This window comes from Acanthaster planci, linkage group LG07 (genome assembly GCF_054643075.1).
Source record: "Acanthaster planci isolate LZ-2023a linkage group LG07, COTS_SCS, whole genome shotgun sequence".
Taxonomy (NCBI): domain Eukaryota; kingdom Metazoa; phylum Echinodermata; class Asteroidea; order Valvatida; family Acanthasteridae; genus Acanthaster; species Acanthaster planci.
Window position 1 is genome coordinate 20,701,478 of NC_141783.1, and position 18,988 is coordinate 20,720,465.

At 40.6% G+C, this 18,988-nt stretch overlaps 1 protein-coding gene across 1 annotated transcript; it reads left to right on the top strand.

The window, feature by feature from the left end:
- The first annotated feature begins 205 nt into the window (after nt 1–205).
- On the top strand, nt 206–18,547 carry mad1l1 (mitotic arrest deficient 1 like 1). Its single transcript, XM_022229274.2, has 18 exons — nt 206–337; nt 2,623–2,714; nt 4,073–4,239; nt 5,564–5,746; nt 6,689–6,741; nt 7,700–7,771; nt 7,986–8,067; nt 8,711–8,841; nt 9,633–9,747; nt 10,389–10,450; nt 11,712–11,798; nt 13,566–13,710; nt 14,031–14,171; nt 14,524–14,580; nt 14,787–15,011; nt 15,884–16,100; nt 16,552–16,742; nt 17,560–18,547. Exons 2-18 carry the CDS (start codon nt 2,639–2,641, stop codon nt 17,713–17,715), a joined length of 2,160 nt encoding a protein of 719 aa, XP_022084966.2. The 5' UTR covers nt 206–337; nt 2,623–2,638; the 3' UTR covers nt 17,716–18,547.
- The last annotated feature ends 441 nt before the right edge of the window (nt 18,548–18,988 follow it).

Below are 18,988 nucleotides of genomic sequence, written 5' to 3' on the forward strand. Positions count from 1 at the left end.
GCCCGGCACGTGCCAAAGTCATATTGTTTACAAATGTCATGTCATTGGTCATAGGTCTAAGTGCCACATTTTGGATGAATTGTGTCAAGTGTGAAACACACTGACTTGAATAATGTTGAGACATTTCCCACAGACATTGGTCAACAATAGTTGGGCCAGCCCAACTGCAGCACTACAGTTGGGACTGTCCCAACTATAGTTGGGACTTATGCTATAGTTGGGGCGTAACATTTGTAATGACACCCACAATGCACCACGAAGAATGGCGGCGACTTGAAAAGAGTCTTACAAATATGTTCTTAATTTTAATCGTTTAAGAATATTGCAACTCTGCAAGGTATTTACAACGTTTTTGTAATCTGTGGCTATGTGCTGAGAATAGATGAACATTGTGAATCTTGAAAGATCGAGGGTTAATGATGAAACCCCACACTGAACTTGGGGATGGCGTTCAGGCCTTGCATGCATCTGCATGATCTGCTGTCGGTGTGTCCCGTCTGCCAGTGTCTGTTGCATGCTTACTAAGCATGACATGCGTAAGCCTTACTGCTGATACCGCATGAGTAATTTTGCACAATGGTAGAAAGGCATTGTGGGAAGGAAAAAGGAGCAAACAGTGCCCCCCTTTCCTTCCCACTGTGGGTGAAAGTCGGAACTTTTGGAACGTGTCAAAACTACCCGGAACCTGCACAGAAAACAATGATATCTTGATATAACCGAAACAAGTTAAATTCCACTACTAAACAGAAATTGTCGAGAAAGTATCTGAGAAACATCCCCTTTTTAAAAACTTCCTAGAGGGTAGTCTAAACAGAACATGGCTGACTTTCAACACTTGTGTTGTGTGATAATAATTGAAGAGTGAGAGACGTTGCAACAAAGAATTTCGACTTTTTTTGCAGACAAAGTCGTACCTGCTGTCTACCCCTGCTGTCGCTTATTAACATAACATTAATGTAATTATATGAGTAGGGAAATACATGTATATATGGAATTTCAGTGAAGGTTCCGGGTCATTCCAACACGTTCCGACCGGTCCGATTTTTACCAAACACCCCACTATGCCTTTCTACCAATGTGCAAAATTACTCTTGCAGTGTATCAGCGACAAGGTTTATACGTGTATAGGGCTACTCACGCTCAGTCATCAGACAGCAGCGCAGCTCTCCTGTGCCCAAGTGTTATGTTCAAGGTTCATCAAATGCAGTAATTACACGAGAAATTAGGGAATACTCAGAACGATTACCCAGCTTTATTTCACTGTTTCCAACGTGGCAACATGTTTCCATCCCTTCTCCTGAGGGCGCCATTCATGTACCATGGACACAACATTCTCCCCTCCCCCCAAAAAAGAGAAACTGTAGTAAGCCTTGTCACAAATACTGCATGGGTGAATTTACACTGTGGTAGAAAGGCATTGTGGGAAGGAAAAAGGAGTAAACATGGCGCACCTTTTTCCTTCCCACAATGCCTTTCTACCACTGTGCAAAATCACCCATGCAGTATTTGCGATAAGGATTATTATCAGCAATTAAGCAACAACAATCACTTAAATGAACTTTGTAAACACAGAAACAATATCTTTTTGGATTGAAATTGGCACAGTACTAGTCAAATCACATGCATGTATACATGAGTCCAGTCTGGCAGAATGTTCAATTGTTCAAATCAAATAAAATCAAGTAAATCAACACTTTCATGGTGTTTAGGTTTACCAGTACTCAAATTACATGCAGTAATCTTTGGCCTAAGTAGGTTTTCTGGTTTGTCTCTTGGGACGGCTCTGTGGTTTAAGTGTACTGGATTTCGTAGGGTTCCAGGCCTTAATGTTTGTGAATTGTGAGTCATAGAAAGGTGTGTGGCATTCCATGTTCTGCCATCAAGTAGGTAAGTAGACGGACCTTTAGATCTGGTGTGGGGGTCCATAGTGGTTACAGCCCTTATGTACATGTCTCGGATTCTTGACACGTACATAGTCTATCTTCTGGAAACGTGGCTGTGCTGCACCATGCTTCTGGTCTGTGTACTGCTTGTAGTTCCGCTGTTGATGTTCCACTCTGCTGCAGATACCAGGTGATGTACATCGGTCAGTCTCTGTGGGCCGAATGTTCAGGTTCATAGTCATTGGCTGGTTATCTAGGAGTTCTGCTTGTGACTTGCCAGTAGTAGCATGTGGGGTTGCTCGATATGCTGTCAGTAGTTCCAGAGTTGGACCTTTCCAAGGTCTGTGTTCATGAGTTGCAATTTGGAGGGTTTGCTTGAAAACGTGATTAAATCGCTCAATGAGACCGTTTGCTTGCGGGTGGTACAGAGATGTGTGAATGTATTTTATTCCTTGTTGGCTTAAGTCGACTGAAGTCAGCAGAAATGAACTGTGTTCCAGTGTCCGAAAACAGTTCATTAGGAAGCCCTTCCCTCGCAAAAAGAGAGTCAAGCATGGAGCAGACAGACCATAAAGTAGCCTCAGCTGTAAAGGCAATTTCTGACCACTTAGTAGTCCATAACGACAATTGCGAATCGGCATGCATGAGGCTGGGTTGCTGATCATCAGATAGGTTGGGGGGGTGACAACTGTTCCTGAGCCACGTTGCTTTTGATTACCCCCATTTTGTATTTCAACAGTCAACAAAAAGTCGCCATGGATAGTCCAGAAGACAATACCACAGTGTTTCGAATGATGGGAGAGTTTAAGAACTACATTGCCAAAGACATAGGTAAGACATGCTGGTGTGATTTTTGTTGTGTTTTGTTTTTCTAATCTTGATTATAATATTCTTCCAACTTTAAAATTTGCAATATATTCAATTTGGAGATCTCTAAAAATGACGCTCTGACAAAGCGTGCTGAATATGGTGCTGTTGCTGGCATAGAAGGCTCAGTTTTTCAAAATGATTATGGTGACCCGAAATGACTGTGAGCAGTTTGTTAAAGGAAGCTTCTAAAAGCCATCAAATTAAATTCTTCAAGTGGTTGAATGAATAGACCGTGTTCGCAGGGTATCCAATTTCATTCGTATTCCTGAATGTATTGTATACATTTGAAACCCTCAATGGGATCGTACCATGTGATTTTGAGGGTCGGAATGAAATCGTAGAAAAGAGTCTGGTTCTTTAAATTGAACGTTTTCAAATGAATACACCACATGCGCATTGGGGAATCTGACTGCAATTGGGTACCCTGCAAATATGGTTATTTGAAATGTTAAGCCCTCAGTGAACTTACAGCAGTTGCGTTGTTGACCCTGTGTCCCCCAAACTATGATGGGATTTAAAAAGAAACTCCCTGGGAACTACTGTACTTGAAACCTTCTGGACCCTCCACAATCTATGGCTTTGCTTGAAACCAAACTTGCATCTTCTGTACTTGAGCATTCAAAGGGTATCCCCATAGCAAAGCAACAGTGGTTGGATTCTATTCCAGTCATCAACCCTACAAAATCCTACCAAATCCCATGTTGGATTTTGAAGGATTTGGGAAGGTGACCGTGAAAGGGTCCATGCAGTTTTCACCCTGTGCAAGTAAATGCAGTTTTTTGTTTCTTTCCAAAGGTATTATAATGCCTTTTTGGTTGAAATGCTAATTCAAATTTCCGTGTTCATGAACAAAATGTGCTCTCAGTTCAGGTAGAAAACTCCATGTTTCATTGATCTGAGCACCAAAGCTGCTGTAATGTTGATATTTTGACATTTTGAAAGTTTCCTTTTCTTCAGTGATTCATGGATTTGTGAGTACATGGCAATAAGCAAAGGAACAACCCTTTTGGGAAATGTTTTCATCAAGGAATTTGGGTGTTCACAATTTCAACAGAAGAGCCCACAAACTGAGCAGTGTTTTCCCTGATTGACATCACAGCAACAGCGCCCTCTGTCATTTTGAACAGCATCACTGACAAGTTTTTAAAAACTGCACTTTTCAATACGCTTAACCCTGCAAAGATGCCAAATAGTTTTCATGCATCAGAGAAGAGTATAAAGCTACTCAAAAAGTTTCTCTCAGAAAACTTCATCACCTGGCTTCTTTAAGCCAAATCATTATTTTACTCTCATAACTAACAATTATCTATGGTTTGTAGAGAGACATAAGAAAGACCAGCAGAATCGGGAGCGGGAGGGACAGCTGTTGTCAGCTCAGAGCCGCATTGCCAAGCTGGAGGCTGAGATGGATAGCCTAAAAGCCAACCACAAGAGGTCCAGGATGGAGTTTGAGAAAGATGTGGAGCGGGAACGCAACAACCGAGAGGTTTGTTTTGAGGAAGACCCTTGAGAGTGAACATGGAAAAAGACATTTATAGACACAACATTGACCTTACACATGCATGTGGGGTCGTTCTGTTAGTTCAAGGTCCAGGCGTGTGACTTTTTGTATCCCTGTTACACCTGACCTGTGTAATTGGACATGGAAATCTCACCGAAATTGACTGCAAAGTATTGAAATTTCTTGGCGGGTAATTTACATCAATTTATTGCTCTTGGAAATGAGAGAATGTGTTGAGATTTGAAGCTTTTCATGGTGAAAGTGGCAAGTTAAGTTCATGTGTAAACGGTTTGCGTCAGCACCACGCAAAATAGCTCTCATCCTCTTCTCAAAAAAGAGATATTTTGCATGGTGCTACTAGGAAAATTTGACTTGAAAAGAATGAGTTTATAACTGACAAAGTCATATATCAGATGCAACAGGGACACCCAAAAAAATATAGAGTAACTTGTGTGTTATATGTTTCTTGAAGGTTGAGCATGCATCACTTTATTAATGGAGTTTCAAGACTAGTTACAACATGTAGTTTGTGATATTACTTGCCTGAAGTCGACATGTGATCTGAATGTAGTGATGGAGACTTTGTCTAGATGTGCAAGACCTGGTCACTGATTTGATTATCGCAAATCGGACAGGTTAAAAAAAATCACCCTGAAAAGAAATCTTACTGGTTCACCATCTCAGTTCACACTGTGTCTGCCATGGGGACTTGATGAAGGTATAGTGCCATAGAGGCAGTTATCCCATTAGTGTTTGACCTCTGTCTTGGTCAAGGAATAACCCAGTTAGTGCCAAAGCATTGATGTGAGCAAACCTACCTTTTTAAAAATTTTTCGTCCCTGCAAAATGTTTCAGGATCGGATCAGCCCTTTCTGTTTAGATAAACACCACGAGCATCATCAGTTTGTCTGGTCTCCTGCTGATAAAGAAATGCTTTTGCCTTTTGACTGTTTTGGTTGGCACTGATAAAATAGAGGGGGGCTACATTGTACATTCAGTGAGTCCGGTTTGCTCTCTGTAAATCTAGAATTAACCAATTCTGTTGTAAATCTGGTCCGAACTGCAACAAGAGAGAGCATGCTTTGAAAAAGTAACAACGGTCCTTTGATGGGAACTCACTAGGCTTGTGCACGTTAAAGCTCTTGCGCTTTTGGCTCTGAAAATGCTCAGAACCCGGGACGGATTTCTGTTTGAATGTATGGTGTTTGCATGTGCATCACACTGTCCTCTTTGCCGGTGAGGGTCAGCCTCAACTCGAGACGGATAGTGGAAAGACAGTGAGGGAAATTCTCCCCAATCTGTGTCTCAGGAAGAGTTGACCAAGGTGGAGGAGTTGAAGAAGCAGCTGGAGTTTGCCGTCAAGCAGGAGCAGCGGTGCCGTAAGGAGCTGGAAGAGACCCGCCAGGCTAAGACCGACATGAAGGCCAATTACGAGGCCACCATCCAGGACCTGAGACAACAGAAACTCAAGCTGGAAACCACACTGCAAGATGTGAGTTTGTCTCTTATTGAGGTTGTTCAGATTTTGGAAAATTCATCGTATCTAGTGCACCTCAACCCCAATCTCCTTCAAATTCCACTAAGAGGTGGGGGGGGGGGTGGTTTCCTGCACAGTGAAGGATAATGGAGGAGTCCGGCAAATTCTTTAGAAATAATGCTACGGGTTGAGAATTAATTTTTATAGGAGATCTCTGTAAATATTGTTGGCAATAATTGTTTGCTTTGCACTATCTGTGCCATTTGCCCTATGCATGAGTCGGCCATATTGAGTTGAAAGTGAGTTTATCTTTTCATTTTAGGAACCTGAAAATAGAATTAAGGCAATAAAATGAAACTTCATTACAAATTAATGCCACTTTATGCTGATGCTTAAGTTGAAATTTTGAATTAATTATATCTACGTTTTAAACCACATTTAAAAAAGAAAATGAAATTGAGATTGGTACTCTGAAAAGTCTGGCACCACCCTAGTTAACAAATTACACTGAATAAGATTGATTCAGGAAACATGATCAAAATGGAATCCACTTAAAGAAGGTCTGTTTACACACATTACAGCACTGAGAAGCCTTTAAAAAGAAAAAAAAGTTTCATGCATGGCAAAAATTCCAGCTCGAACCATATGTTCCAAAACCAGACCAGACCCAACACAAAACACAACTAAATCCGAAAGAAAAAACATTGATACTTTTGGGTCCTTGTGTAGAATTGGACATTGATCACTCCTGTGATGCACTGCCTTATCTGTGCCAGTAGCAAGGTCCATTGAATTTTCCAGATTGCATCTAAGGAATTTGGAAGGGAACCTCGAAGGGTCAAAACTTAAACTCTGTCAAGCCTTTTGCTTCCCTCTCACAAAAACTTTCAGAATCTGGAGGCCTTTAGTGTATTAGACAGTAATTCTCTGTATTTTTTATGGTATCTTTTGCCACAGCACCAGATGTCAAGTCGCATGCACATCTCCCGATTGTCAAATGAATTAACAAAGTAAGTATAGAAGATTTAATTCAAAACAGATTTTGAAATTTCAGAGATTCGGAAAGGAATACTCTCAGTTCAGTGAATGTGTTCATGCTAGTAATGGTACATTGTAACTACCACAAGCCACACTTTTATGTCTTATACTCCCATTGATTGGAAGTGTGTACCATATAACACCACACATTATTTAAAAATACAGAGGGCGTGCAATAGGTTATCCCATTCGTTATACTTGTAGTATGATTGGAAATCTATTAGTTAAAAACCAGTGTTGTAGTCAGACCTCTTAAGCCATCATAAGACTCCCAGAAACCAACACAATACAAAGTTGAGGCCTCCAAAAGCATTCCTTTGCTATTTTACACCCTGTTAATTGTGACTGGTCTTGTGACCAGTCTTGTGGCAGGTTTTGTGACTGGTCTTGCGAATGGTCTTGTGACTGGTCTTGTGACTAGTCTTGTGGCAGGTTTTGTGACTGGTCTTGTGACTAGTCTTGTGGCAGTTTTTGTGACTGGTCTTGCGACTGGTCTTGTGACTGGTCTTGTGACTGGTCTTGTGACTGGTCTTGTGACTGGTCTTGTAACTGGTCTTGTGACTGGTCTTGTGACTGGTCTTGTGACTGGTCTTTCGACTGGTCTTGTGACTGGTCTTGTGACTGGTCTTGTAACTGGTCTTGTCACTGGTCTTGTGACTGGTCTTGTGACTGGTCCTGTGAATGGTCTTGCGACTGGTCTTGCGACTGGTCTTGTGACTGGTCTTGTGACTGGTCTTGTGACTGGTCTTGTGACTGGTCTTGTGACTGGTCTTGTAACTGGTCTTGTGACTGGTCTTGTAACTGGTCTTGTGACTGGTCTTGTGACTAGTCTTGTGACAGGTCTTATGACTTTACCCTGCATCTGACCTGTTTGGAGAGTGTAATTGTGAATTGCTCTGAAAGTCTTCTCTTTTCCTCTGGGAATAATAGGAAAACTTCAGACATCAAGCTGTTGCAGACAGATGTTGAAGAAGCAAAGACACGACTCCAACATCAAATGAGGTTGGAATTGTGTAGTTTAGTTCAATGCCTTTTTCTAAAATTGATATTTAAAGTTGTGTTTGTTGGCGGGGGGGGTAAAATTTATTTGGAATTCTTTAAAACTTTTTTCAACTTGCAGAATACGAATCTAAACAATTCCTCATCGAATCCAGGCCTCATGAAGTTTTTAGTGTTTGAAATCCTAATGTCTGAAGGAGTGTTGTATTTTGTACAGACGTGGCATAGAGGCATCGAGTAATCGGAGAGCAATGGAAGAATACCGGATGGAGCTAGTGAGCGCACAGCAAAAAATCAAGGTACCGAGTCAGTCTGAATTCAATTTGACCTTTTTTTGTACCCCAAAGAAGAGATGTTTCAGAGACTGCTCTGCAGACAGGCTCCAAGTCAAAGGGTGCTCTCATCAATTAAAAACAAGCTGAAATGACACTTGAGTACCGTGTTTGCTGTGGTGTGCTTCTCTCATGTGCAGGTTTTTATGTCCATTCCTTTATCAGTTACATGTAGTTGCTTGCACTTGGCATCAAATGTCCATACAAGCTGGTTCCCTGTGCTATTTCCATCAATGGCTATTGTGAATGGGCTGCAGAGTACCAAGTATTATTCCTGCATGGGGCTTACTGGTCATTGAAGTTCAGTCCTTAAAATTCAAGGACAACATCTCTCGAATGTTGCGGCATCAATTTCAGGCAAAGAATTGATTCAGACGTTAATCACTTTTAACTGTTTAAGAGTTGAGATGCAAAAACATGATTTTCTACCTTGTTTGTAATAGGAAATCAACTGAAAAACACAAAGCCCATGGTTTGTACACAAATAGGGACTGTTTATTTCAACATATCTAGAGACCTCTTCAAGAATTGAAATCATCCTGATTGGATGGGTTTCCTCATTTTTGTAAAAATTGGAATTTGTTGATTTCTTCATCTACATTCTTTTTAGGATCTTGAGCAGAAAGTGCGAGATCAAGAAGACGCGACTGCCATAGCCAAAGCCGTACAGAATGACGCAACGAGGCTTGTAGATCTAGAGAGGGACAACAAGCAACTCCAGGATGAAGTCACATATTACAGGTTGGTTGATCTAAGTCTGTGCTGTAAAATTGGAAGGCCATGTCAGTCCTATAGCAGTTAGGTAGACAACAGTCATCATCATTGGCTCTTGTTGTGTGGAACATGGTGTTTTTCTACCCCCGTGGGATGAATGGCACACAAGAAGCCAAAGGTACCATGCGGTCTTGATTTCACGTTGAAGTTACAGAACCCGTGGCGTGTTTGAACTAAGACGATTGGCTATAACGTCTTTGTGGTTGATGCGTTTTCTTTTTATTAATTGCAAGGTGTCTGGCTGAATTGGGAAAAAATGAAATTATTTAGCATATGTATGTATGTCATCATTTACACCATGAAGCGACATATCGTCCATAGACTTTTACCATGATACATTTAACAGTTGTTGGCTGTGGTGTAGGGGTCCGGGTTTTTTTTGTACACTGGAGGGGGCAAATGGTACTTGAGGCAAAGTTGAGGGTGTCATTTGCCCTCGAGGGTGTACAAAACCATGGACACCGTCACAACAGGTAACAATTGTTTTGTTATACCAGGGTAATAGATTACAGTGAAACAGTGTTCTGTGTAACAATTGCATATTTAATTGCAGGATAAATTAAAACACTTGAACAACAAATTAGATGTTAAATTAGAAGGAAAATTATTGATTGTGATGTCTTATTAAGATTCTCTCTCCATGACCGTGGTATAACAATTATTTATGGTGCAGAAGCTGTCCGTAGTAAAGCATTTTGTGGTGCATTTGACAATCTGTCCAGAAAGCTGACGTTCTCTGACCTTTGTTTGTTGTGTAGAGAAGTGAATGAGAACAATGCACTCTTGAAGGAGAAGGCTAGTGGTCTGAAATCCAAGCTGGAACGCACTGAGCACAGGTTGAAGGAATTGGCTCAACTACAGGTGGAAAATGAGGTACCACCAGGGCCAATTTCCTAGGGCTGCACAAAATTTACTGAAGTGTGTACAATCCTGGCTTGAAAAACAAAGGTCACCGGCTCAAACTCTATGTCATTGTCATGCTAACCAAAAGACAAGCAAATATGATCCCAAAACAATATACATCACATGGAATTTGGGCTGGTTACCTGGTTTATTAAGCAAGGTTTTCTCGCACTTTAAGCAAATTGTGTGCTTAAGCAGTTCTATGAGATTGGCCTCAGGGCCAAGGCCCTTAAAATAATTCAACATTTGAATATCTTAATTACCATTTGATGGAATTTTAACACAGGAAAGAAGATTTGAGGTCAGCATAGTGCATAGTGTTGGCTCATTGACAACTGTTGCTCATAGCAAGCAGTACCTCGGTCAAGGCTTCAGGAAAACTGGAATGAGTTGTCTGTAGTCTTGTATGAGAAATCTCTTTTGTGACTTTTTATCAGCCGTCTGTGGAACCCGTCTGCTGAAGAGTCAATTTCATGAAGGAATTTCTTTTTAAGCAAGACTCTTGCTGTTAAAACAGCATTCGTTGAAGTTTCTGTGCAGATGTTGTGCTGTTGTGAAGTAACTTTAATGTGGTGTATTTCAAATTGTTCTTAATGTAACTTTTTTCTCAGGATTTGAGAATAAAATTGGCAAGATGGGAAAGCATGGACTCCGACGCTGGTAATAGACCAAGGTTGGTGGGACCAATGAATTTGGGTTGGTTGGTTGGTTGGTTGGCGCAGAGCTATCATTCACTTAACCACCAAGATTACTGGTCTAAATAATAAACACTCTGTCATCACGTTATTTTGGTTCTCAAAGTGGATTGGAAATGGACGAGTTTGTACCCTTGTCGGAGGTCACAGAGGTTATGAATTGCTGGCATCTCCATGGTGTGCCAGCGGCTCTTTTGTTATTTTATTTAGTTATTTAGTTTCTTGAGCTTACCCCGGTGATACAAAGCTCTTGCCCTCTGAGGACGTGTTAACCACTTCGTGCCAGGGTACCTGGTTTCGGGGACATAGGCTTTATACACGAAGCCGGGAGCCCGAAGCCAGACAAAAGAGCTGGGCCTTGTAACAAAAGACAGTACTTAGAACAAAAGACTGAGCTGCCGGGAATTGCCAATATTTTTTCGGTTGTCAACAGCGGAGTAAATCCGCCATTGTTTTGAAAAATCATACCACTGTTTGTGGCATTCAGCACGAGCGGATTACCACCGGGGACAAAAGCGCTCAACCACTCCAGTGATAAGCGATTCAATACTGCTGCACGCTAATCTGGCCCCTATTGAAAAGACGTCAGCAGCGCACTGTGCCAGTTTCAGGAACAAAAGAAAATTACGTAACACCACACAATCTGGGCTTTTTTTACAAGGCGGCAAGCCTGGCTGAAATACTCCGACGTCAATAGATGTGTCAGTCAGATTAGAGTAGCCACCAGAGAGTCATTCGTGTGGGTATAAACATCCACTAAATGAAGTTATGAATTTTTTAAGAAAAAAAAATGAAAAGTCACCCGGCCCAGCAGAATCAACTTGGATATATGGGCCCGGCACGAAGTGGTTAAGGCATAACCTCTATAAGGAAAAAGTACCTGTGTTTTTAGCCTATTCCACCTACCTGGATGGAGTGAAAAGTTAGCCTTAATGTATTGTCAGCAGTCATTAACTGCAGTGTCCACTGCCCTCTTGGGTTCAAAACCTTGCCAGCTGACCTCCATTAGCTGAGTTAGTTAAGCCATCTGCACCTGTAAACAGGAGGATGTAGGTTCAAACCCCTTGTGAACAACTCTCTGAATGTTTCCCACGCTCCCAGAAAGCTCTGGGCACACAGTGCATAATAAATCGCATCAGCAAAAATGACTTCTTTCTGAAACAAAGTTCTCTTGACAGTTATCTGATGTGATCATGCCAAGATAAGCGATTCTTATCTGTTTCTTTCCTTCTGCTCCAGTTCCCCGTCCCAGCTGTCAGCCAAAATTGCTAGTCTGCAACAGGGTCAGGTTGCTCTCTTGGAGAAGCAGGGAATTTTCCTGTCCAAGTAAGCAGGGTTGTAGACTCGAGTCATTTGACTTTGACTTGAGTTGGACTCGAGTCGCTATTTTTGTGACTTGTGACTTGACATGGACTTGCACATTATGACTTGTTACCAACGCAAGTTAGAAAACTATTAGATCAAACTTATTACAGTTTTAAATATAGGCCTATCAACTTACGCCTTATGTTCTTAAACTAATCATAAGACTTGGTTCGGCTCACAACTTCTACTTTGGTCTTGTCTGCCCAAGGCCATGTCTGAATCACTTAGCTGCTGTAGTCATATTTGTCTGGCAGTGCTTATGTTTTCATTGTTTTTCCCCCAACTTCAAGCTTCCTTTGAGCTTTATATTGATTTATTCATATCAGTTAATAATGCCACTTGGCCTAGAATTGGAAACAAAAATAGCGTCCCAATCTCGAAGGGGCAAGACACACTAATAGAATGTTTTTATAACATCTACCCATAATCAGATATTTGTTGAGCATTCATTCAGTTTTGGGGAGAAATGGGCCACATTTTGTGGTTCAAATTTTGGGTTATCTGTGCTCATCGCAAGTTCTTGGCTGCTGCCCTAGACTATAGAAGAATATTTGTGAGTGCTTCTATCAAATTGTCTTAAAAAATGTTGAATATGATGTTAACTGATGTTTCAGCTCGAAAACGTCGTTCATGAACATGGAGCATGTTGACAGGTTGAAGGTTATTGTATAACTTCTGCCAATCATTACCCAAGTGATATGAATTATGCATATTCTACCATTCTTACCACAGTCTGTTGCCACTCGTAGTCAAACAAAATTTCCAAAACCTTCCTGTGTGGCTCAAGTCACAGATGGCGGACTAACTATGGAAGGTCTTGGAACCAAGACTAGGTTGTGGCTTGAAATCACACACAGTGCAACTTGACTTGTACTTGGACAAAAAGACTTGTGACTTGACTTGTGCTTGGACCAACTTGACTTGTGACTTGACTCGACTTGGCCTGTGATCAAATGATTTGTGACTTGACTTGATTTGGCCTGTGATCAAATGACTTGTGTCTTGACTCGACTTGGCCTGTAATCAAATGACTTGTTACTTGACTTGACTTGGCCTGTGATCAAATGATTTGTGACTTGACTTGATTTGGCCTGTGATCAAATGACTTGTGACTTGACTTGTGATCAAATGACTTATGACTTGCTTGTGCTTGCAGCAAATTGACTTGTGACATGACTTGACTTTACCTGTGATCAAATGACTTGTGACTTGACATGACTTGACTTTACCTGTGATCAAATGACTTGTGACTTGACATGACTTGGCCTGTGATCAAATGACTTGTGACATGACTTGTGATCAAATGACTTGTGACTTGCTTGTACTTGCACCAAATTGACTTGTGACTTGACTTGTGATCAAATGACTTGTGACTTGACTTGACTTGGCCTGTGATCAAATGACTTGTGACTTGACTTGTGCTTGGACCAAATGGCTTGTGACTTGACTTAGACTCGCAAAAATTGATTTGTGACTTTACTTGGACTTGCAAAAGTAGACTTGTTACCACCTCTGCAAATAAGCAAACAAGTGTTTCTCCCTTTTGTGTTCAAAACTCTCTGTAATCATTGAAAAACGAGACAGCCGTATGCACAGTGCTGGTTTGTGTCCACACATTGTAATAAAAGTTGTTGCCTTTGTAGTTGATACAGCAGAATAGAAGGTTTTACATTTCTTTTGTGTATCTTTCAATATAGAATTTGTTTCCGTGTGCTTATTCTCTTTCAGTTCACATTCGTTTGAGCAGGCCTACAGTGCCACAAAAGAAAAACTAGCCTCCACCACCCAGGAGTTACTGAAGCTCCAAGAGGATAAGAAACAACAGGAAGATCTGGTCAAACGGCTGCAAAGGAGACTACTACTTCTCACAAAAGTATTCAATTTGTGCTTTCTGTACAGATTAGAAATTATGAAATTTGCATTTAATTTTGTCTTAGTAGCAGTCAATTTCAGACTATAATTGTGTATAACTCTGTTCCATCTTCCTCAAACCATCTTTTTCAAACAGTGTAATTTTGTTTTGTTTCTTTATTTTCATTTTTTTGAGGAATACACGAGTCAGGGAATCAAATCAAAACTAAAACAAGTCAGAAATTATCACGTTTTTTCATCTTTTTATGTGTACTCGCTTAAAACTTGTTATCAAACAGCATGCTTGGAAGACTGAGGTATGTGATTGGTTTCAATTTGAAGGAACGGGATGGAATGAGACAAATCCTGAATTCCTATGACAGTGAAGTCACGAGTATGGGCTATGAACCACAGTGCAATGACCGACTAAGACAAGCAGAGGCCAACCTACAAACTTGCCACAGACAGATCGAAATTCTGGAGGTAAAAAATACAATCATGTTTATTTCATTTTGGTTCAATGTTGCACTGATTTGTGATCTCAACCTCAAACAGGGTTTGGCTTATTGTGAGATTTTAAACTTTATTCAGGTTTTCACTACCCAGGGAAAATAAAGTGGATTTGTTGTTAACATGTTTTAAATATTTGAATTAAGAACACATAATTGACCCAGTTGAGTAAATGATGTAAATAGTACAGACGTTTCTTAATAATTGATTTCATCATTACTTGAGTAAAGTATCAGGTTTCATCTGGTTTTCAGGATAAACAAACATGGCTGCCTCTTTCATTTTGTGAATTGTGATTGTGTTTCTACATGTACCACCATTGTAGCATGACATCAAGGCAGCTACAGAAGAGGCTGGCAAATGCAGACTGGAAAATAAACAGGTAAACAGTTCCTGATCAGCACAGAGGATTGGTGTACATTATGTAGAAACTGTAGACAGAATGACCGTTTGAATTACTGTCTATGATTCTGTTAGTCTGCACAGTGTTAACAATTATTGATATCATTAATCAGAAATTAATTGTTTTTTAAAGAGATTCACAGACTTGGTACGTTCTTTTGACATGAAATGTTTTGTCGTCACTAGCTTGAGTCTCAGGCTGCCCAACTGCAGAGTGAACTTGCTGTGGCGAAGACAGTTCCGCCCGCCCCTACGCAGTCCCTGTCTATGGTCACTGATGAGACTACTGCTCATCAGGCCGACGATGTCCAGGCATTGAAGAGTAGAATAAAGGAGCTTGAAGAGGAGAACGTGAAATTGGCTGAAAAGAATGAGTCTCTGGATATGTTATTGGAACGGAGAGCGCTGAAGGTTAATAACATTTTAATGACTCTGAGTAATAATTGTTGGTGGCGCTATTTTGTTTATTGTGAGACTCACAAGAGGACGCATCACACTGGTCTGTGCATGTAAAAAGCACTGAAGGGGCTGACTATTTTTCAGCTGAATGTGTACAAATTTCTAATGTCATTATGTATGAAAGATGTGCGTGAAAACAGGTGTATTCTGCCTGGCCTCGGTGAAGAATATGAACCCCTTACAGTTTGATGTTGGCTGTACCAAAGTCACTCTGGCTAAATGGGCTTAAAAATTGGCCGTAAAACCTGCAGATATTAGACCAGGCCCCAGACTACGGATCACCTGCTGAGATGCCTGGTAATGACCCTCCCCCTTGCTCCAAAGAAGACCTGGCTACATGCAACCCAGTTGCCAAAGAATGTTAAGATTGATGCATGATACCATCAGAACTTGATTGTCAGTCAATAAACGTAATATTTTGAAGTTGTTTTTTTGCTAAGTAGTTTAAAAGTCAGGATGTTTTGGGAGACCTTTCACAAATGCATAAGAAATGAATCCTGACTGCTGGAGTATGATTTCATCTTAACATTGTCTCAACTTGGTCTTTAAAAAAGTTTTAAGGAGATTTTTTTATTACTGGTGATTCACAATAGTGCGCCTCCAAGAGTTTGCAACGCGTTGGCTAATCACAACGTGCAAAATCTGTCGACCCTTTTTGAACCTGCATTGGGTCGACAGATTTTGTGCAGCCTAATTGGCCAACGCGTTGAAACCTCTTGGAGGCATGCTTGATCACCTAGTTAGTTATTGATATAGTCCATGTCAAGGCCGTTTGCTTCTTTTAACACAGTTTGACGATAACTCTTATTTCCTGCCCTAACTAGGGTGATTACGACCCCATGAAAACCAAAGTCATCAGCTTCTCCCAGAACCCAGCAGCCTTGGTGCGGCAGGAGCGGTCGGCCGAGATGAAGCGCCTGAAGGAGGAGGCAGAGTTGTTGAGGAAGAGGGTGCAGGTCCTGGAGCAGGGTGGGGCTGGGGAGGACGTCACCCAGGTCGTCATGGAGAAGATGACGGAGTCGACTGCACAGGAGGTTGAAGGTAATCGCTGTCCAAACAACTGCATCACAGGAGCAGATTGATTTAAATTGCAGTCCCAAATGAAAACAGGTGGCCAGGAAACTACACCTGCTGACGTCATGAAATGTTCTCTTTGATTATGCTTATGTTTGATGTATGAACTGATCTTAACTCTGTAAGCTTTTCAGTAGATTGTTTGTGATGAGATTTAAGTGAGGTTAATAATTCATAAATTCAGAGCAAAATCTTTTTTTGAGTTTTGTGTTTTTGAAATTGTTATTTAAGACTGCAGAGTCTTGTTATTGGTTTTGAAATTTCCATCTTAATGCTGTGCTTTTTTTATGGCGGTTGACAACACTTTCCAGTGCCACTTGTGTGGATTTCACTAATCCCCTTATTGTAATGTTCAAATACATCACTTATTATAAGAGTGTGTCTTGTTATTTGCTGGTTCAAACACCATTGTTTGCAGATCTCAAGAAGCAGTTGTCTGAGTCGGAGCTGCGCAACCAGCGCCTCAAAGAAGTCTTCCAGAAGAAGATCCAGGAGTTCCGAGAGGCTTGTTACCGGCTGACAGGGTACCAGGTGAACATATCCAACGACAACCAGTACCGACTCATGTCGATGTATGCAGAGAGGGAGACTGACGTGCTGCTTTTTCAGGTAACCATTCGCTCCAAGTTATGTGGCTCAGTTACTCAGGGTACCAGTCACAGCTGGTATCCAGAGAGACTTTACTGGCAAGCAGGGGGTGCATTCCAGTAGTTTCCATGGGGCAGCCCTGACCCCTGGATGGCCGTATGCGCTGTCTGTTTAACAAGCGAGACTGTGGATAAGATTGAACCCAAGTCTACCCGTGGAAGCTATCCAAATATACCCATTGACAGCTTGAATGGAGTCTGATAAATAGCTCAGTGAATCCTCATAGCAACAGTGTTCAAGAGTCTTGAACTAGAAAGGCATGTAGGAATTGTTTCTTTTGAGAAGCACTGTGGTTCTGATTTTTTTCATTCACAATCAAAATTGCGCTTCTCAGATGAGTTTATGCCAACATGGTGTCGCCGAAAATGTCACTAGTTTACGTCTTGCCAGAGAGTCTTTGTCTTGCATCTGTTGCTTTGTGCTTGTTCCAGCATGATGATTCCTTGTAAAATCCTTTTCAAATCAAATCCATGGCAAATTTGTCAGTTACTTTCCATGGTCTGAAAAATCCATCTTAAAAAACCAAGCAAAAATATTTCAGCAAGCTTTTCTTTAAAAAGAACAACGTGTGATTGTGTGTCACTTCTTCACGTTGTTGCTGGACCACGATTTTCCTGGAATGGTTTTATACATTCACCTGATAAGATCTGAATTAAACAGTACTTTCAAGGTGAAGGTCCTATTTTTGTCACTTTCCGTAATTTTGGTAATTTTTAAATCTTCACTCCGTTCCTGATTTCCATGGACACATTCTTGAAATATATGGTTGTTATTGAAGGCAACTGCGACTGGTGAAATGCAGCTTCTGGAAAATGACTTCTCGTCCACCCTGAGTGATTTCATTGACTCCTTCCTGCACCAGCAAGACAGTATCCCAGCATTCCTGAGTAGTGTGACCCTTGACCTGTACAGCCATCAGACCATGGTTGGTTGAATGACCCAGGGCATTCAAGTGTCACAGATGATCAGAAATATCTTAGTATACAGTGATTAGACATTTACTAAATTTTACTAAAACCACTTGTAAACATGGGATGGTAACGTTTCACCTAATCACTTCTTGGCAAAGGCTGCATTTAAATATTAGCTGGAAACCAATCACAAGAGATATGTGCTATTGCATGGCAAGTTGACTGGTAACCTTTATTGCTATTTTTTAGCTATAGTGTAATTATTTACTGCACTTAGTTCTTTGAGATTTACTCTGGTTTAATGGCGTACCAAAAAGAACAGAGGAATCTTCCAATGAACTATTTAAGAACTGTTTTAAAGAGAAACTAAAAAATTCCATGGTATGCCATTTTTCTATCAGAGCAAAGAATTAAAAAAAGGGAAAAATAAACAAAGAAAAAGGAAACAAAAACCTCTAGATGTATATGAGATGCACTGCACTGTAATGGAACTTAAACTGCTAGAATTGTCCAAGCCTGACTTTGTTTTTAAAGAAACATGATTACATTGTATGTTGTTTCTCTTTGCCCAGGGTATTTCGATTTAAGTAAACATTTGTATAGAGGAACACTAAGGGCATTGTGGTAAAGACTAACAAGCATTTTCATTTCAATAAAATTCCTGGACAAGCTTTTTTTTATGAATCCACAACGTAAACCCAGTCTTCAAACTTTCTTAGGGATTCTCGTTTAACAAATGTATCAATACACTGAAAAAAATAATTTTTAGGTTGAAGTAATGCATAGTAGCCCGTCTTTGTTGTATGATTTTGGTTAAAATATTTAACTTTCAATAAAACAGCAGCATGCAGTGTGCTTCTGGTGATTTGAGGAATAGTCATTTTATGGTGGTGGGATTTTGTGTTGGGCAATGTAAGTTACTTACTGTAACTTACATTGCCCATGGGTGACCCCCATGCTCAAGTCACTTCTTGACTAACTGAAGGTTATTCTTCCATACAAAATTAACATCTAGCGTTTCATGCTTTTGGTCTATGCCTATTCCAGTAAAAGTAAGACGAGTCAAATAGCTTGATATTAATATTAGTTTAGTTCAAATAGCTGTAATATTGAATCTAACTTCGCAAGTTCGGCAGACTTGGTTGACATCGCCCAAGCCACCTTGAAAATGTTGATTTCACAAGTTACAACATTAAGCAGGAAAATTTTTTATTACCAGATGCAGGCTATGGTTAGTTTAACTCGAAACGCAATGAAAATGGTTACTTTTCCTGTGCCCTTCATGGCAATGCTGTT